The 22464-nt window shown below is 34.1% G+C and overlaps 1 protein-coding gene across 1 annotated transcript; it reads left to right on the forward strand.

The window, feature by feature from the left end:
* The first annotated feature begins 13271 nt into the window (after positions 1-13271).
* Positions 13272-20150, forward strand: LOC147409685 (putative oxidoreductase At4g09670). The gene is made up of 2 exons (XM_086431474.1): positions 13272-13835; positions 19439-20150. Exons 1-2 carry the CDS (start codon positions 13374-13376, stop codon positions 20057-20059), a joined length of 1083 nt encoding a protein of 360 aa, XP_086287600.1. The 5' UTR covers positions 13272-13373; the 3' UTR covers positions 20060-20150.
* Positions 20151-22464: the final 2314 nt, after the last annotated feature.

A 22464-nucleotide genomic window follows, 5' to 3' on the forward strand; every position in this document is an offset into this window, starting at 1 on the left:
AAAAAAATTCTCCGTTGAATCGAGGACCTGAAAAGACGAGCCGAGCCATAACATCAGAAGTCTGAATGACCAAGCTTCAATACTCAACTTAAACCAGGCAAAGACTCAAAAGCCACATGTATCTTATCTACGATTGATCTGAAAAGTTTTACTTTTCTAAATGAATTAACGGGGATAAAGAACATATTCTATGATGAATTTCATAAAGAAATACTTTGTTCAAATTTCTTTGAGCTTGACTCAAAATCTTCAATATAAAAAGTCAAAATTAAAAGTTAAACTTTTATTACGCTTGCGACAATCAAAGATTTCAAATTATCATAACAAGGGCACTTCTTTTTTATAAAAATTATATTCCCCCCCCCCCCTCCCCTCCCCTCCTCTCCTCTCCTCTCCTCTCCTTACACTAGGTGCATTCTTTTTCAAATAGTTTTCAATTGTCTCCAATACCATGTTTCCTGTCAAACTAGGAACATTTTGTTCTAAAACCTCCCAAAGGATAAGGTTAACCTTGAATTAAGTTACCCTCTTACTAGCAATTTTTGAAAAAACCCAAGGTTCAAAAAGAAGTTAAAATGTTGGTCCGAGATTCATTTTTTTTGAAAATCCACCGTCGAGGGTCTTCTCGGATTATGCTCAGACACCGCATTATCAGATTTTGCTCAGGCACCGATGAGGGTTTTCTCGAATTATGCTTAGACACTATTGAGGGTTTTCTCGGATTTTGCTCAGACACCGCCGAGGATTTTCTCTGATTATACTCAGACACCATCAAGAATTATCTCGGATTTTACTCAGACATTTCTTGGATTATGCTCAGACACCACCGGGGGTTTTCTTGGATTTTGCTCAAACATTGCCGGGGGTTTTCTCGGATTATGCTCAAACACTACCAAGGATTTTCTCAGATTATGTTCAGACACCGTTGGGGGTTTTTTAGGATTATGCTCAGACACCGCCAGGAGCCGGGGATTTTCTCAAATTTTGCTCAGACACCGTCGAGAGTTTTTTTATATTTTGCTTAGTCGCCATCAAGGGTTTTCTCGAATTATGCTCTGACCCACCAAGTTTTATCAAATTTTACTCAGATTATGCTAAGACCCCACTAAGATTTTTTCTTGGATTTTGCTCAGATTATGTTCAGACTATGCTCACCTTAAGCTTAGTTTTGTTCAGATTATGCTCAGTTATGCTCAATTTGTGCTCAGTTATGTTTAATTCATTCAATTTTTAATTCATAATTTTCTTAGGTTTTGCTCAGATCTTATGTTAACCTTGTGCAGTTTTTCACTGTTAAGTTTGTTATCCTCCCAACATGAATGCGCATAATGGAGATGCACCATTTCAAAATCATTACTACACTATTGCACATACACGCACTCTCATTGCATTTGCATTAATCAAGAAGAATTTTTCGAAATTCAACGATTTGACATTTTTTTAGCCTAAGGAGAGCTTACCTTCAAGGATCTGGACATTTTGACAAATTGCTGAATTAGACTGCAAAATGAACTATCACTGGCTTTGGCATTCAGATATCGCACTATCTACCACAATAGATTGACCATCTAGTTTACTTCCACCCTCTGTCAAAGAGGAGCATCTGTAGATACCCCACTTTTGCATCTGCCTAATTTGACAATTCGTCGTCCGATTGTCATGAATTCCTAATAATAAGCGCAAAGAACTCAAAGGCTTGTGAGTACTATTCCTAATTCCTTTTGTTTCTAGTCTTTTCATCCCCCTTACTTGCTACAACTCGACATAAAAATTTAAGCACGCTTAGGACCGCTACACCTGACACCCGATTTAGCAAATACGTACACTTAGGTTCGTTACACATTTCGATAACTTAGAGATCTCGCCACGTTAGAAAAATACAACTTTGAAACTTAGAAATAATCACATTGGGACTGAAAGAAACTTCACGCTAAAATTCGTAAAAATCTGCAAAAATCACCAAAATGACGAAAATACCCCTCATAAATTTCAGACCTCCAGAAAATCTCGAAAGCACCTCCATTGCACTCAGAATATTATTTCAAATCTAACAGGATCCAAATCGATAAAAACAGAGAAATTTAGGAAAAATCATAAAAATAACCGAAATACCCTTCAATATCCAACTCTAACATAGAGATCTTAATCATTAAGAAAACATGAAAAATAATTAAAATCAAACCAAGTTAAAAATTCAATCTAATGAAAATAAAATTTAAGTCAAACTCAAATAAAAAATCAACAATAAAAATTAAAAATCAAACTCAAATTAAAAATCAAACAATTAAAAAATTAAAAAACCAATCAACCAATAAAATCAAAATAAAATTTTTAATTAATCGACTAATCAAAAAAATCAAAATAAAAATTTTAATTAATCAACCAATCAAAAAAGTAAAAATCAATTAACCAATAAATTCAAATTCAAATTCCATTGAAACCCAACTAAATTAAATCAACAAATTCAAAATTCAAAATCGAACTCAATCGATCAAATCAAATTGAAATTAATTCCTAATTGAACAATCAAAATTCGAAATTGAATGCAAACTCAAATTAAAAGAATTTTTTTTAAAATTTAAATTAAAATGTCGACAAAACCCAATTTAAAATCAAATTGAAACCCGAAACAAAAATTTATCAACCAACAAAATCAAAAAATAAATTTACCAATCACAACTCATCGACGGAGGGCTATCGTGGTACAAGTAGCATGGGATCCCCACCATCATTCTCTAAAAAGGAGATCAAAAAAAAAAAAAATATATATATATATATATATATATATATATATATATATATATATATATATATGGGAAATGTTGAGCACCCTAAGTTTTACCACACACTTTAACAAACGTTTTTTGTCCTACATGGGTTAGAAGTTTTGGAATGAGCTGATTTTTGGTGAGGATGATCTCTATGATTAGAAGATCATCCTCCCCAAAAATCAGCCCATTCCGAAATGTTTAGCCCCATGTTTACACGTTAAAAAATCGTGGACCGTCCATTTTTTGTAAATCTATTTTGATGGGGTTAGAAGTTTTGGAATGAGCTGATTTTTGGTGAGGATGATCTCCTCACCATAGAGATCATCCTCACCAAAAATCAGCTCATTCCGAAACTTCTAACTCATGTAAGACAAAACGCGTTTGTTAAAGTGTGTGGTAAAACTAAGGGTGGCGAACGGGACCCTATATATATATATATATATAAAGAAAGAGAGAGAACGTATAAGAAGAAAAGGAGAAATAAATTAAAAAAAAAAAAGAAGACTAAAATAGAAACCTAGGGTCTGTTCTTTACAGAAGCCAGCTCCAGCTCCAGAAGCTGGCTTCTGGGAGAAGCAGAAGCCTAGAGCCTGAAAAGCCATATCCAGCAGAAGCCTGTTCGTTACAGAAACACAGAAGTCAAAAAAGCATGTTCGTTTTACAGCTTTTTATTGCTGGATTCTGGTAAAATGACCAGAATACCCTTAATGTTGATAATACATCCAGAATGCACAAAAAATGATCAGAAGAATACAATAAATATATAATTACACTAATATATATATAATTTCTATTAAAAAATTATTAAAATAATTATTTTCAATTTAAATCAATGTATAAATTTTATGATTTTATCGAAATTTCGGCAGCACTTCCTCTTAAAAATGGACATATGAAATTTTTCTGATAAAGAAAATACCTGTATAATACACAATTTAATATCAACATAACATCCCATATATAATCCGACATTCACATAACATCTTATATACAATCCGACATCCACATAACATCCCATACACAATATTCAAACAAATACATACTATACGGAAATCAAAAGTGTTACAATGTCATACAAAAATATATATAATTTTCATTAATAACAAACTCAAAATATATCAAAGTTCTTAAACTCTATCATAAGCAGCATATAATGCATTAGTTATTCCAGTCCTTGTCCTCTCCATGGTAACACGAGATCGACGATCTACATGCTCATTATTATTATCATGTTCAGATGCACCCCCTTCATCTTCCACAATTTGTTCTTGCTCGAAACGTAAAAATTCTTCGTCTGCAATTGCATGCTTCCTTATGAAGTTATGGAGTGCCATACAAGCCAATGTAATATCTCGTTATGTTTGAAATTTGTAACGTGGCATTTACTTTAAAATTGTCCATTTGGCTTTTAAAACCCCAAAACATCGTTCAATGACATTCCTAAGAGAAGAATGCATATAGTTAAATAATTCTTTATCTGTTCTTGACCTTGACTCTCTTCTAAAATCTTGTAAATGATATGTTGTACCCCGATAAGGTGCGAGGTAGCCTTCCATCAATGGATATCTAGAGTCGACCAAATAATATTTACCTTGAAAAAAAAACGACAACTTATTAATAATGACATTTTCAATATTTTATTTTATCTTTACTTAAAAAAACTAACCTTGAGGAGGATGTGGAAATTGTAATGATGGCTTCGCAATAGTATCAAGGAACACACGAGAATCATTAGCAGATCCTTCCCATCCAGCTACGACATGTGTAAATGTCATATCAAACGCACAAGTGGCCATAACATTTTGTGTTATGCCTTTGTGTCCTCGAAATCTATTTTGATGCACGAACGGGATATGTGCACTGATGTGAGTCCCATCGATCGCCCCAACACAGTCCTTATATTTACATAATTCAAATATAATTAATTATATTTGACGTTATTTATAAATAATGATAAATAAAGAAAAATCATTGAGAAAATACCTTGAAATATGGCCAATATCTTTCATTGGTTCGTATATGCATAGGGACTTCGTTGAGATTAGGAGGAACGATCAAAAACTTTGATATTTCAAGTAAAGCTCTAAGAACTACATGAAAATATTTGTTAATAGTATCCAATGAATGCTTAAAAGTAGCCCTAAGTACCCTATGCCTTTCATTGTGACCCACGGTGTAGACAAACATTGCAACTTGTTCTTGGATCGATATCTTCTTTTCATCTTTTATCAGACCCCTTCCTTCTAATATGTCACACAAACTTAAGAAAACATGTCGTTCCATCCTAAATAAATCATTGCATGTGGTACCAAGTCCATCAATGACATCACGAACATAATCTGCTCCAATATAACAAGAATTCCTATGTGGTTCTCTATAAATAAATGTGTCCATGTATTGATGCATTGCAACAATGGTACCTGTTACCAAAATATCTAACGACAAATCATCATCTACAGCATTCACGTCATGAACTTCATCATTACTGGATATATCATCGTCGGTAGACGTACCATCATGGGTGGAAATATCATCATTGGAATTCATAAGTCTGTATAAATACATAACTACAAATTATTCATTTAAAACTATAACATTCAAATAATATAGATAATAAGATAAATATGTTTAACATTCACTATATAATAAACATTGTCAATAGCATTCACCACGTAACGGACATATTACACAATCCAAGGAAAACATAAAATAATAAACAGGAATTGTCATACCACCATAGGGGTGGCATATAGTTATAACCATCAATGAAAGATGGTAATACAAAAAACACATTAAAACCACACAAACATATTAAAATCACACACTATTTGGAATGATGAACTCGAGCATCCTCCATTTCGCCATCCAACCACCCAATACGGAGTTCATTTGTTTTCAGCATACACCAAATTTGCCTGTACTCCTTCTTCATACTGAATAATTTCAGTGCAAATCGATACCGCTCACTATTAAGAATGATTTCTGTTGTTGCATCCAACAAATCAATACATTCCTTAATGCTACCGGGTTGTGTAGGTGGTGGTGGGGGTGTTGCACTACTTGCACTCGTCCTCGTTGACACTGCTTCAACTAAGCATTCAATTTGTCGTCCTAACATAGCTGCACTCGTCATTTTTTGTCGTTTGGAGTGTTGAAAATCTAGGTTACTTCTAGATTTCATGCGAGATGGTGCAACAAATGGAGGGATACCATCACCATCACCATCACCATCAAAATCAGGACTAATATCGATAGGTGGTTGGGACCTTGATGGCTGGGACTCTGGTGGTTGCGTTTCTTGAACAAACGCAGCATCATCATCATCATCATCATCATCATCCCGAAGCTCGTGCTCAACTGCTCTAGATGATTCAGTGGATGGACGCACACCAGGATTACAAGAGCTTGCAACATACTCTCCGGTAGCATAAGTCCCTCCAAATAGTATGTCCAACTCTTCAACATGTTCCAGTCCGATATAACGCCATTGTGTATCAGTTTTATTTTTCTACAAAATAAATAAACTTGTTTTATAAGTTTGAATTGATAAACGTAATATTCCTATTTGGTAATCTAATCGAAAATTACCTCCAACCAAGAATTCCACCATTCATCGCTCGCCAATATCTTATTGTTAACAGCATCGTAACCCACTCCAGTACATGCTTTTAATTTAATCCATCTAGCCCAAATACCTTTCGTTTTATCCCAATGATTCTTATGTTGTTTCTTTGTGTAATTAAGCCCGGTCGTTGTCTGAAATTGCTTCATTAGAGATGAATACCCTGATACATTCAATGAAGTACCGGGTCTCTTTCCCTTCTTAACCAATTCCACACAGATATCAACCCAAATCTTATGAAGATAGGGTGTCCATCTTGCGGAATCAATTTTTGACTCTATTTCTTTTGGTTCTGTTACTTTTTGTCTCGGCATCTGACAAATTTGATTATTCATTTAAAAAAAAATGAAAAGTAATGGATAAGAATAAGGAATAAAAAACGTTCTGAAATATAAGTAACAACAACAAGAATAATGAGCAAACAAATAATTATCATAAACAAATATCACTGTAAATAAATGTTAAAAATATCAAACAATACACTAAACCCATCGGTCAACCGTTGCGTGTGCAGACACATACTACATAAGATCTTATTTGTCGTTAAATGAACACTTTAATGGAATAAATACATCAGAGATTCAACTAACAGGCTTATTGGATTAAGAGAAGAGAAAAGTAAAAGTTGGTGCCAATAGTATCTTTCATAAATATTGAGAGATGCTATTGTCACTCCAACTTTTACTCATTTAATCATATAAACTTTAAGTCATACAAAATCTAAAGAGAGTTTATATTAAAAATAGAGAATGAAAACCACATGATTACAAGAAAGTAAAACAACATACTAGCATGATTACAATATAGATGTCATAAAATTAATGCCCATGTTTAGGAGTAAATTAGTTCAATCCAAAGACCCAACGGTGGTCCCATGATTAGGAGTAAATGGTTTCATATGACATCTAAATCCTTAAAAATAATTAATTATTTCCTCTTTCAGCATCAAAATTCATGTTCAAGAAGATAACAAACACAGTCAAAGCTCTTATGGTTTCAATTGGAGAGTAGGTTTGGAAAAAATTTCAGCGAATTCTAGAAATTTGTCATAAAAACTCTTATGGGGAATGAACAAAATATTTGGTGAGTTGAACTTAGGAATCCTAGAAAATGAGATCAATAATGGATGTGGTTGGAAAATTATGAAATCCAATTTACCTTAAATTAGATCAATTTTCTCATCTGCTTTCATCTATAAATTGGAGCAAAAGGAGGGATGTCCCTACCAATCATTTTTCTCATCTGCTCTCATAATGTTTCTGTACAAAATTTTGGTAAAAAATCATCCAATCATTTTTGTAAAAAACTGGTTGCATCATAGTTCCTTCACAAACAACTAAACAATGAGCTCCATAAAACACAACTGGTTTTATTGTTGTGTTGCAAAATCACTCTTTTATTTCAATGGATACCGAGCTCGCCTATTATTCTAATACCATTGAACAATCAGATTCTACCAAAAAGATGGAAGAGAGATTTTGACAGAGAAGTGTGTGTCACTTGAAGAGGTGCTGAATATAAGTCGATTGCAAGGTTCGAGATCAGTCATATGTTGAACCATAGTACATTCACAGATCAAGTCGATTTACAATAAAATCCATAATAAAAAGAACTCCCCAATTTGATTTACAGTAAAATCAGTAATAAAAATAAATAAATTAAAAAGCAATACCTTAATTGATCGTTAATGGAGGAAAGCTAGGGACGAGAGCTGCTGTTACAGAAGAGATCGTTAATGGCAGCCTGTAATGAGATGAGACGAGATCTGCCGTCACCGTTGGGGCTTTTTACTCGGTTAGTTATGAGGAAAAGATGAGAGAGAGGGAGGAAATGATCTGTGCAACAAGGATCGATGAGAGATTCGATCGGTTTGAAGGAGACGAAGTTGAGTTCGACAGTCGACAGTCGATTGGGCGAACTTGTTGGAGAAGATGAGAAACGTAAAACGTTTCTCGTTTCTTGTAACGTGAGGGACAATCGATCGATTAGGTTGAAGGCGATGAAGTTGAGAGAGGAGAAAGGGTTGATAATCGATCGGCTCGAAGAAGACGAAGAGGATCAGTTCGATTCTCTTTCGATTTAGGTTAAAATCAGTTCGAAAATTTTATTAAAAGTCAGGGGTATTTCGGTATTTTCACTTAAAATATATTTCGGTAATTAGCTCCGCGCGAGAGCCCAACTTAGAAGCGAGCACGGGACGACTCTTAAAATGAGCCATTTTTTGGCTTTTTTTTTAATCGGTTAGCGTTAAAAAAGCTTAAACGAACGTTGATCAACTGGCTTCTTCGGCTTAAAAGTCAAAAAAGTTCAAAAAGCCGGCTTTTGAAGCCCAAACGAACAGGGCCCTAGCTTCTATAAAAGGAGCTGGACGAAACAAAGAAGTTCTCATTTGTTTTTGAATTGGTTGTCTTCTTCTCTATTGCTGCAACTTGGTGCAACACTTTTTTTGACTGAGTTCTGCCCTTCTCTACTCACTTTGATGTTCTATAACAGCCCATTGCTGCCCAACATCTTCCTCAGAACCTGCTCTCTCTCCACGTTTTCTTCTCCAATGAAGTTACCCCTTCTTCCCTTTGAGACTGCACTCATCTTCTTCTCTGTTGCACCTCTTCTCCTCTCTCTGCCCAACCAACTCCTTGTTATCATAGCTTCCTTTCCCTACAATAACGTTCTGCCCAACTCTTGGCCCTCATAGTCCATTATAGACCTTCTCCAACATGTAGCTGTTGCACCTCTTTCTTCTCCCTCATAGCCCACCTGCAACACCTCTCTCTCTGCTTGCACCTCCCTCGTAGCCCACCTGCAACGTCTCTCCCTCTCTTTTCACATCTCCATAGACCACATCTCTATTGAGTCTTCATCAATCACATGTCTTTTATTCTCTCTGCCTTCATTTCTCCCATGTTTTTCAGCCCCCTTCTCCTTCATATTTCTGTCCTTCTCTCTCACTCTCAGCCCTCCTCTCCCTCTCTCACGTTTGGTCCTACAACAACCCAACTCATTTTCATCATCTCCATTGCCATACTTCTAACAACCCCACTGCTGCATTCACGTCAAAACCCACAACCCTCCCAGCCATCTCTCTCAGCCATCATCTTCTTTAGAATACAACGCAGCCATCTTCCTCACCACCACAGTGCATACCAGTACATCTCTCTCTACTCTCGTCTTTTCGCAGCCGCGAATATTCGCAAGTCTTTAGGTTGGATCTAAAGGAATCAATTCACTACTATTTCATTCTATAGGCAAGTCTTTTTTAGTTTTTATTTATTTATTTATTTTTCTATTTACTTTTGCACGTTGGTAGTATTAGGAGAATCTTTTTTTGTATTATTTATGTTTTCATTTATTTTTACGTATCAATAGGATTGGTGAGATATTTTTTATGTATCTCTTTATGTTTTTATATCAAAGAGATTATGAGAACTTTTTATGTATACTTTTCTAAGTTTTATTTATTCTTTTGCAAGATGATGAGATTAGGAGAATATTTTATATGCATTTTTTTATTTTCTTATTTTTTGCGTATCAATAGGGTTAGGAGAATATTTATTTTATATATCTTCTTTAGTTTTTTATTTATTTTTGCATAACGCTAGGATTAGGAAAATATTTTTTTATGCATTTTTTATTTTCTTATTTACTTTGCACATCGGTAGGACAAGGAGAATATTTTTATGCATCTATTTTATTTATTTATTTTATTATTTTTTTTATTTTCGCATGTTAATAGGATTAGGGGAATTGTTTTTTTTTTTTAAATTTTACAATTGTTGTGCTTGAATCGGATTTGTATGGCTTATGATGATATAGGTTTAAACTTTTTGTATTATTTTAAGGTTATTCCATATGATTAGTGCCCTTCTCGTCTTAACAAATATGCATGTCGTTGAATGATAATTATTTTGAAAAAATTGAAAATTACGTGTGCCTGTTCGTTTAGTTAATTCAAGAATTTGATGAATGTGGATTTTTTTCTTTAAATTTGAAAATTTTGTATGCATTGATATTTATCAATCTCCAATTTGATAAGCATTATAACATTTTTTTTTTGTAAATTTTCAACTTAGTGATTCATTGTAGACTCATGATTTTTCTAATTTGGGATTCCATATTCACAAGATCCTTCTTTTGGAAAGTTATAAATTGTTGGAATTTTTCACTCAAATTTTCTACTTTGAAAAGTTTTGAGCAAAAGTTTGTTTCGAAAAATTGATATTTGAAACTTTCTAATATGAAAATTGCATGATTTTCTATTTTGGAAAAACATATATTCATAAATTTCTAATTTAGAAATTTCAAATTTTAGTAATTTCCCAATTTAGAAGATTTTATAATTTCTTTTTTAGAAATTTCATGTTCATGGAAATTCTGGATTTTTTAATTATAGATATTTTATTTTTTTCAAAACTTTCTATTTTGGAGAGTTCATTTTTATAAACTTCTAATTTGGGAATTCATCACATTTTCTTCAAATTCTAATTTAGGAAATTTCAAATTTCAAATTTAGAAACTTCATAAGTTGCCAACTTAGCAGTTTTATATTTATAATTTTCCTATTTGAGAAATTTCATGAGTTTTTATTTTAGACGATTTGAGAAATATTATCATGCGAATTTTAGAAAATGATATGAGATTAGGGCTTTTTCATAAATTCTGTTTTTTGTGCGAAATTCGAGAAATCATATAATAATTGAAGAATCTTAGTAGTAAGATTCGTTTGGCCAACCCGGTACAGATTGATAATGATTGGACCTTAGTTTGATTTTTAGTCTTTGTATGTTGACCATAGGATAATTTTGGATTGTAGTAGAGACTGATTATCTCGATTGGGCGGGTTCAGTGCCTAACCCATTTCGAAACCCGTAATCTGACCCCTTACCCATTTCTCTGATTCGTGGACCGATCCGTATGCATTCAGAGTTATTTGTGATTCCTAGACCTAAATTAGGTGGCGATTCTCATTTTTAAAAAACCCCAATTTACCAATCAGACCCCTCTACACTATTTAGTGAAAAAGGGTCGAGGCAATTTCATGCTCATCGTGAACTGAGCACGAATATCGTCAAGTCTGAGCCTATAATGCTCTGCCAACTTCAAGTTTACCAACTCAATCATTTGAATGATTTGGTAAAAATTAGCCGTCATTTGGCTAGGGGCCTTGTGGTAAAAATTGAGGACTTGGCGAGTTAAGGGACTCAAGGGAATTTGGAGTCAACAAGGAGCTGATCCTAGTAGATTACTGTAGTGTCCTTCTCCCATTGTTCCAAGGGTTCGAGTGCCTTAGTATAGGAGGTGGGGATAGAGTTAGCAATGGCGAATTGATCATTGACAGATTCAATTTCCAGTTTAACAGGGGGTATATAGGTTTTTTTTTTTTTTCTTTCTATACTAAGAGTTTAAAAGAAGGAAAATAAGAGAAAAAGAAATTCAAAAAGAAAGTTAAGAGAGAAATGTACATTAAAGACGAAGAGAAGTAGAAGGAGAAGAACCAATCTAGGAAAGAAGCACATGGAAAGAGACAAGGGGCACTAGGGCGAGATAGAGGAGAAGATGACAAGAAATGGGGTAAGTGGTCCCTTAAATAGAAGAAGGGTCTTCTAGATTTGTGAGAAGTCAACTACCTGAGTCACATTGAAAACCCAAGTAATGATGGGGAAGACGAACCTCAAGAGATGATGCCACCAAGTAAAAAACTTGTATTATGAGGCACGACGATCAAGGTCACCAAGTGGAAACGGTTGGCAATAGAGCCAATGAAGGTGTAATACGTGTGTGTAAGTAGTAAATAATCGCCAACATAATACATGAGACATAAACACCTCTTTGAATCCATTCACATTGTTCTGTCAACACATTAAATATGACATATAGGGAATCAACACGTAAGCAAGACCTTAAAAGAGGATCTGGGGATGCTCAATCAACACGCCCATTAAAAGGGGAATGAACCTAGCAAAACCACATGTACAATGCCTTGAGGCATAGGATTGGATAATGAGCCTTAGAACCTTAGGTTGTGCCTAAACTTCCGAGAGGGGGCATTGTGGAGGGAAAATTTATCAGCCTTGGGTTACAGGACACGTGGCAAGAACATGCAAGAGTATGGCATCCGAACCTTCGAGAGAGATGTGTGATCAGTAAAACGAACGACATAACGTACAAGGTCGGAGAGTACGTCTAGGTCCAAATAACATTGTAGATCCCTAAAATTACGAGATTTAATACTAAATGAAGCAATCCGACTTCGAATGGGATACGAACCGACAAAATAGGAGAATATCAAGGAAAAATGCTATTAGAGAAAATGATGAATAAGGAAACTTACTAAAACATGGAAACTATCTTAGAAATCTATAAATGGGACTTCTATACTATGAAAAAGGTATGCAAAATTTTCTTAAAGTGAGATACATATTTTCTAACATTTTCGTGACTTGGACGTCAGAGTGTTTGTAGTGCAGGGACCACCAATTGAAGGGTAAATCAAGATCGATCGAGTGAAGGAGAGCAGATCTCGAGACAAATCACAAATTTGACCCCTACAACTTTAATTTTAAGAGCTTTAAATATAAATTAGTTTCATAAAAATATTTTCTAATATCCAAATCAAATATATTTGGCATCTACGGTTATAGGCACGCCATCACATCATTTTTGTCACATTTGAATATCCGTTTGTGTCATTCCTGCATTTTCCTAAACAACAATACTAAAAAGTGCTACGTTTCTCGTAAATGAGGAAATACGCGGATGGTGCGGCAAGGGTACATAATCACGTTTTCATCGGGATACACAGGAAAAAGATGTGCGGTTCTGTGCCCTTGATGCGTCAATTCATCGTTATTCATTTCTTAAAGATTCTAAAAGATTCCCATCCCTTGGCTTTGTTGGAAATAAAGTGTCCCAAAAGCCCAAAACCCGGCCTCCTATAAATCTTCCACAATTTTATCTTCTAGTTTCTGAACCAGAGTCCATTAATGGCTGAAATACCGGTCCGATTCGGAATCCTGGGTGGTGCAGAGATCGCTCGCAAGGTATCGCGAGCCATAATTCTGTCTCCCAACGCAGAACTCTACGCCATCGGGAGCCGTTCGATCGACAAGGCCAAGAGATTTGCGGCTGAAAATGGTTTCCCTTCATCAGCCAAGATCTACGGTAGTTACGAAGGGGTTCTTGACGATCCACACGTAGAAGCTGTGTACGTGCCTCTCCCTACGAGCTTACACTTGCGATGGGCAGTGTTGGCTGCTGAGAAGAAGAAACACGTGCTTCTGGAGAAACCAGTGGCGTTGAATGTAGCTGAGTTTGATCTGATATTGGAGGCTTGTGAGTCCAACGGTGTACAATTCATGGATGGAACCATGTGGATGCATCATCCGAGGACTGCAAAGATGAAAGAATTTTTATCCGATTCGCACCGTTTTGGTCAACTCAAATCGGTAAGTTCTGTTAAATTTTACCATTAGAATTTAATTCAAATTATTATTTTAATAATTTCCTATTATATATGAATTTTGTGAGGAACTAAAAAACAAATCAATTTTTTTGTTATTTACCTGTATGAAATATATTATAGAATAAATTGGTAAAGAAATTCTGTTAGATTTTTTGCATTTGGAATTAGAATTTCGTTGAAATTATTATTTGGGTGATTTTTCAAAACATGCTCTGAAAATTGAAAAATTACCAAAAACGGCACACTATTCATTTTAATTCCAAATTCGGTAATTTACCATTTTCGGAATTAAAATGTTTTACTTAAAGTAAAACAGGGAAAGTATTTACTGTTTTATAAAATAGGAAAAAAATTTCCACTTGAACGAAAATGTTTTAATTTCATTTTCGGAATTAAAATGAATAGTGTACCGTTTTTGGAATTTTTTCAAAATTTTTTTCTTTCCGTTATCGTATTGATATTTTTGTGTTGTACTTGTATATTAATTTTTTGTGGAGCTGAAAATTCGATTATTTATTTATTTATATATGGAAAGATTTTTATAAAATAAATTTGGTAGTGAGGGATGAAGTAGCTCAATTCAGGTTAGTAATATCATAGCAAAGAGGATTTTTAAGGAATTTATGAGGATAAGGAAAGTTGTTGAACTATTTACAGCAAGAGAATTTAAGTCAAGTTGCACGTCACTTTAAAAAATCCTCACTGTACTCCAAAAAAGAAAAAAAGGGAAAAGGAAAAAAAAAATGACGGGGGTATCCCCATCCTTCGGGTGAGACTAATCCTACGGTCACACACACACGCACTCCGCCCCCTTAGAAAGTTCTGCGTGCAATTGGTTGAGTCGAGGGTCAACCGGACCTTGGAGGGTGGCCCCAAGGAATCCATAGCTTTGTGGGGTTCCTAAGGAGCTTATCAAGGCCCGGCTTGCCACTGGGCCAATCCCTTTTAGCTAATAAGGTTAATATAGAAATTTAACTATGTTGCTAATGAAGTACAACTAGTAAGGTTAAAATAGAAATTTAATAAGGTTGCCCATGATTGTAAACATGCGTTTTTATATATTAGTTTAAAATAATACATACATTTCGATAGTAGCAATGCTGAGAAGTGCAACTAATAAAGTTAAGATATAAATTTAAAATATAAAAATAAAAAGTAGAAAAATGGGTATATTCTTATGTTGGGGTGTAACCGATATCTTGTGAAAGGCTAACAGTCAGTCCTTGAAGTCAAAACTTCCATATTCGGATTGCTTAGTCAAAGCTGAGAATATTGAGCTAGCTGAGTTTGGCAGAGTCAAGAGTCACCTAAAGATTCTGACTCAACAATCTTGATTTGACTCTAGTGAGTCAAAAAAGGTTCCAAACCACGAGGCTTTTGATAATGTGTGTTGTGAAAGGCAAACTTTTTTACAGTAGCATTGCTTAGTGCCCTTCACCAATCATGTCATTGTTAGAAATTATATTCATAAAATTGGGCATACATAGATCAAACCATGAAGACATGTCGACAGTCAAATCAAAGGAATGGATTGCTAATGGAACCTACTTAATTGGTTATCAATCAATACATAATAAGGGTCCATAACACATCCTACTCGTACAATAGGGCATGTAGTATGTGATAGAGTTAATGTGGAATCCATTGATTGTATAGAAACCATGTACAAAACGTGCCCCTTTAACTATCAAGTAGAAACTGTGTTTCGTTTGTGTAGAAACCATGTTGCCTTTAAGGCATGAATCATCTTTTATGATGGGTTAAAGACGGTGTTAGGGCCTATAAATAGGGTTATGATCCCCATACTACCTCAAAAAATATTATGTACTTTCCCACCAAGATATTGCATAGGAAAGAGGCGGGACAGAAGACCACAACCATCAAAGTAGCGATTAAGACCATTGATAACCGAGATCATGGCAACAACTAGACTATCTATTAATTTACTTTAGACAGGCAGATCATATCCTTGATTAAATACATGGATTGGAGTATGTTTGAATCCATCAATGATTGATGATGGACTTAAAACCATTTGGAATTCATAGGACTTGAAATTGAAGTCGAAAAATGATTAAGATGCTTTAACAATACATCAACTGTTTGCTTTATAAAAGTAGATAAAGCCAAAAGAAATTCTGTCAGTCAAAGTTGCACCACGGGTCCTAAACTACGTTGAAGTCGATCAAAGCAATCTGGGACAAGATCGATATAAATTATAATGGTTGATTGGGCTGCTATATGACCCATTGAAAAGAAAGGTGGCTTAAAATGATTGCTTGAGCGGAGAGGGTTGTGAATCATTTAGTTTAAAATGACTTAGTCAACTTTTTCATTCCAACTTTTAGAAGATCGGGAAATTCCTGTTGGTTTAAAAAAAAAAAAAATTCAGAATCAATCTTATGCAAATAAACCCCTTGTAGAAAAGAATTTTGAAGCATAAAAATTTAAAGCATATTTGTCCCACCATTTTTAGCATATTTGACAAGAAAATAATGGAGGAAAAGTGTTGGTGATAATACCAAATTCCCATTTGAGTATCCAGGGGATGCAATATTTAGCAAAGAAGGAAAGGAGATGATAAGTATATGGATACCAGACATTATCAATTTTATGCTGAAGAAAGGCCTCTTTAAGGGGAGAATGGAGGATATGAACAATTGCCCCAAACTTTTTAAACCAAGAAACAAACCAATATGGTAATGGAGCTTGGAATATTTGAGCAAATTGGACAAACCATGAATGTTTGAAGACAGTTTTGAACCATGAAGACATTTTCCCAGGCTTTCTGTAGTCGAAATCATTATAGAAAACTATTGTTTGTCGAGAAGTGCAACAATGTGCATGAATGTTCCCACATTCTTATCTATGTCGTGGAATGACATCAATGATTATGAATTTTGAGAATGCCCAAGAAATTGCCTTCTTTGGCTGAATGAGATTTTCAAGGATATATTGATAGTAGTGATGGGTTTTACCGTATGTTCAAGAATGAAATAGGTTTTTGAGGGGAAGAAGAAAATTATTTAGCAATAAGGTATTCGATTTGAGAATGTGGTGGAAGGTCACAAGGTTTAAGGAGAGAAGACAAAAGGTGGTCCTGTACATAAAGGCTGTGTGTTAATGAATTCTGAGAGTTTTCTCCTTTAAAGCTCTTTTGAGATGATAATCTTTCTTAAGAATCTTTTTAAGTTCTTTTGGGAGTAGATGCATCTTAGTCATGTTTATTACTTTGCCTTTAAGATGGAGTTAATGTTAGTGATTATGTCCTTTGGGGACTAGGTAAGACTTTAAATTTGTTCGGTTGTGCCATGTCCCTGCAAAAATTCTGGAGTAAGTAAACCACAGAGAAAAATTAGTATTTCCTTTGATAAATTAAAATATTAAATATCAAAAAAAACATCTTTCTTCCGAAACTTCTTTCACAGATCCACAATCAATTCTTAGAAGAACTTAATAAAAAAAATTCTTACAAGAATTTTCTGATTAAGTAGATTGACTTAAAATTTTTGTTAATACACATAACTATATAAATAATCTCTTTCTTTAAAGTGGAGAATTTAAATTAAGCGAGATCCATACTCGAGAGGTAAATTTTTCCAATTTTTCTTCACCACTTATTTTTTTGTTCAGTAATATTATCATATCTTATGTCTGAGGTGTCATTTTAAATGATCGTGTGGGCTTTTAGATGGGCAATATTTAAAAAAGGGAGTGTTATTGATTCCTTGGTTATCCTTTAAACTACTTGAGTGAGTGAAAAATTCCAATCAAGAGTATTATTTTTTAAGACATTGAGAAAACAAAGCTTTTTCTTCAACAAGATCTTTATAAAAATTTGAGACATGGTTAAGACATCCAAGTAATCTTTGTACTTGAGTTTGGGAAGAGTTTTATCTTCTTGCTAGAAATCACTAGACCATTACTTTAATTACTTTAAAAAAGATGTTTAAATGCTTCCAATGTTTAGAAGAATTTCTATTTTCTCATATATTGAAAAGTTTTAGTGCTCACACTCATACCTTTATAAACTACCTTATGTGTTGTACCCAATCGAAGGATGGGTGCACTTACTGCCATCTGACGGTACATTGGGAGGTGAATTGAGAACTTAACAAAGAGCTTAAGAAGCTGATTGCTTTCATTGATGTATGACTTCTCAATGGCTTTAATTGAAGGATTGAAATTATCTATTTTATTTTTTCCTTTTGTGGACCCTTCAGATGTCATTCATGGGCATTTGTCATAGAAACCTATTCTTCCTTCTCAAGGGGACAATATTTTGGTACATATCATCAAGCTAAACAAGTCTTGGATCTGGACATTTTTGTCAATTATGCACTAGAAATGCAGCTGATCTAGTCTTCATTCTATAGATTTTCGTCTATTCTTCTACAGTTATATAAGTGTTCTCTCTGTTTTATCTTTTTTTTTTCTTGACAATATCTTTGCTTTATTTCTCTTAAGATAAAACCTCAGAAATTATTAAGTGAAATACTTTTTTTGCTTTTGTTTTGTTGTCTTGTTTCATAAGCATGAGATAGAACTTATAACCTGATAGTTCAGGCACAAAGTGCTTTTCTGTTGAGATACAAGTTTTAGCTTGTTCTTACTTATGTCCCTTGAACGCTCCTCCAACTTAAATAACCATATAATTGCTCTCTATCACATTTTTATTTGTTTTTAAGAATATTATTGGAGTTCCAACAGCAAAGTAAATAATAATTTTATAATTAAGTTGAATAACTAATAATGGATATCATTGTAAGGATCTTAGCAAAAGCCTTCCAATCATTCAATTTTTACTACAAACCAACCTATTGAAACCCACTAGAATTTGAAAATCCAGTAATTTAAAAATAAAACAAAATATTTTGAATGGAATGGGAACTTGTGGGTTGTTATTGAGAAGGGGAGAGGGGATTTATGATTGTTTTGTCTCTACAAGTTACAAGGCACTTTAATTAAAATGACAATTGTTCTTAATTTTGCAGAGGTTTCATATAAAAGTAATGTATTTTACTAGTTGAGATTATGAGGGCTTTTGATTGAAGAAACATGGGGAAAAAAAAAATTCAATGGCTATAGATGATCTGTTGTTTTTCTTATGAGATATACATTTTCCTTTACAATTATGGTTGCCACCTAGATAAAGAGACCTGCCATTAGCACCTCAACTTTTACTTATTACACCCCAATTAAAAATAAAGAAAATAAGTGGATGCCTCAGAATAAGTAAAAGTTGGGGTGCCAATAGCAGCTCTCTCATTTTTATTTTCCGCTAGATTTCTATTTTTTTGGGTTTAGGCTTTTATATGAGCCTAATCACTATTGTAAACAACTACTGAAATTGTTTGAATGACTGTTATATATAATGTTTTGTGTCATGTTGAGATTATAATTTGAGCCAAACCTTTGTAATGTTTGAAGGGTGTGTTTTGACTGGGGTATGATAAATAATTTAAGAAATTGGGATGTAATAATAAAAGTTGGGGTGTCAGTCGGTGAAACCTCACTCCATATGGTTCATTTAGGTGTCTACAATTGTTCTTGATATAGTCAGTCAGTCTTCCATGGGCTTTGCAGGTACACAGTGTCTTCACATTTGGTGCAGATCCCAATTTTCTCAAGAACGATATTCGGGTGAAATCAGATCTCGATGGCCTTGGAGCTCTTGGCGACGTTGGTTGGTACTGCACCAGATCGATTTTATGGGCTGTAGATTTTGAACTTCCCAAAACCGCAACCGCACTCCGTGGACCCATTTTCAACGAATCCGGAGTACTTCTATCATGTGGGTCTAGCTTTCAATGGGAAGATGGCAAGGTAGCAACCTACCACTGTTCCTTCCTTTCCAATCTGACCATGGATTTAACTGTGATTGGGACAAGTGGAACCCTTCATCTTAACGACTTCGTTATTCCTTTTGAGGAGGACTCCGCTTCATTTACTCTCTCATCGAAATCTGGATTCACAGAACTTGTAACAGGGTGGAACCCGTTGCCAAGCAAGCATATCGTCTCGACAGATCTCCCCCAAGAAGCCCGCATGGTGACGGAATTTGCAAGCTTGGTTAAAAGGATTAAGGAGTCTGGTTCAAAACCGGAGAATAAATGGCCCGCCATCAGTAGAAAGACTCAACTTTTATTGGATGCAGTGAAGACTTCGATCGAGAAAGGTTTTGAGCCTATCCAGATTGTAAGTTAAATTTAAACCTTTTTATAGTCTCTATATGTTGTTTATACTTAAGTATGACAGACTTTTAATTAAATAAAACAGAATGATCCAATTCTCGTCATTATCACTGTTTATGTTGAGTAATTAGTAATTAGATCATCATTATCATCAAATCCTTATACCAAAAATTTGTGTTTGTTGCAAAAATTAGTTTAATCACATTGTGTTAATTCAATAATTATCATATTGCAATTTATAAAAGGTTTAGGGGTCTTAGGGGTTGTTATTTTTGCATCAGAAAAAGTAATTTTTCACGATCTATTGGATCTTCCCACCAAATGTTATCAACTCTCCTTTCTTTCATTTATTTTAAAATCATATATATAATGGAAATTGATAAAAACTCAATGATTTTTCAAAATACCCAAGGTACAATTCATAAAATTTACCTAGTGTCAAACCTCGACACTGAAATGAATATATTATAGCATCGAGGCTTAACATTATCTATCATCGAACGTTGACATTAGAATGTATTATAACATTTTTTTATAGGTATTCCTCAAGGTTCGATAATAGGTAACATCGAGGCTCGCCATTGTAATACATTCATTTTAGTGTCGAGGTTCGACACTAGGTAAATTTTATGAATTATACCTTATAAAATTTCACGAAATCATTGAGATTTTTATTATCATTTTACACTAAAAATATATCAAGGTTGACAAGAATATATAAATAAATTTAAATAAATGAAAGAAAGAGTGATAATGTTTGGAGAAAAGTTCCAATAGATCCTGAGAGTGGACATAGCTACAAGATTCATTATCATTCCTCAAAGCTAGAGCCTTGTTACAGAGCTCCAATGGCTATTTGGTAGGTATAAAAGGTTGGGAGGGAGGAAGTTATAATTTAGAAGAATATTCTTCAATGGCTTACTAAAGAAATTGTTGGTGGGGGTATTTTTGTCCAAAAACATGAGTTACGGTAGGAAATTACCATATTTTAAGTATTAAAAAAAAAAAAATGGCACTTTTTTGTTATTGTCATGAACCTATGAAAATTTTATGCTAAATGTCTATTATTCTACAAGTAAAAATGACGTTCATTTTGAATTTTGACTTTGTGGTGTCATTCTCATCAATCAGGGTGGTGAGATCCTTGAAGGGAAAGGTAATAAAAAACATTTTGAAGGGAAAGGTAATAAAAAACATTTTACCGAATAATTATATATTTTTTTAAATCACACATTCATGGGCTCAACATGGAGACGAGTTGAATGCTGAATTTGTTCTCGTGAATATTATATGCTGATTTTTGCCAGGATGATTATCATGACTCTCAAATGATTTTGTTGAAAATGAATTCTGAAGCAAACTCTTCCCATGGAAAGCATAAATGAAAATGTTTGATATTTGAATGACCTATTTTGAGAGAGGATTTTATATAAAATTTAGATTTTGTAACAAAAAGTAGCCTAACTTATGCTAGAAATCAACCATCATAAATGATCAAATCTAACGTTTAGAAGTCACTAATCAAGTTGAATGTTTAGTCGCATACCCCACGAGACACAAAGTTGGCCTTCTATCTTAGATCTTCTCATATGTCCACCTCTCGCACTTTGCATAGCTTGTATTATTTTACAGAATCCTGGATGGACCAATCATAAGCACCCATATGCATTGAGGGCATCTCCAAGTTACAAAACTACTCACTAGGTTCCATGCGATTAGTCAGCTGAGATTCTGTGAAATTCTATGTTTATTATTCTGTGAACGAAAAATCACTTTGACATCATCTTATCCTTCGCTCGTTATTTGGATTAAACATGCCGCACACCAAATTGTGTTGTTGTGACACATTATTTCCATGCATTATTCAAGTTAATATTGATAATAAATAGTCAATAAAATCTCAAAGTTAAAACTAATTTTTATAAGATTAAAACTATTAGAATGAGAGTCTAAAATTTGCTTAAAAGAGGATGCTAAACTGGTAAATGAACAACATGCAGCGACATGTAGATCAAGATAGGTTTTGAAATATTTTACTAATTGTACTTTAACTATCAATTTTAATACTTTTATTAACCCTAACCTCCTTTTTTGGGGAAAAAAAATCAATCTCACAATCTCTTCGAAAACAATTAGCCCTCTTTCGATATAGAGAGTACTCTCAAGATCTCACAGTCTCTTTAGAAGACCTGTGAGGCTTGTTTTATGCGTTTCAAGGTCTTTTTGACAATGGATGAGCCTTAATAAAAAAATTTCCTCACTAAGATAGTAAGACTAGTCAGACTCTTAGATTTATCGATTGGTAACCCTGTTCACTGTTATGGGTGGTGACTCCATTTAGTAAACTTTTTATTTTTTAGTGACCCCTCATTATTGGTGAACTCACCACTTTTTATTGTTGAGTTCTCCACTTTTTAT

Source organism: Akebia trifoliata, chromosome 2 (genome assembly GCF_017979445.1).
Source record: "Akebia trifoliata isolate Shusen 1 chromosome 2, ASM1797944v1, whole genome shotgun sequence".
Lineage (NCBI taxonomy): Eukaryota > Viridiplantae > Streptophyta > Magnoliopsida > Ranunculales > Lardizabalaceae > Akebia > Akebia trifoliata.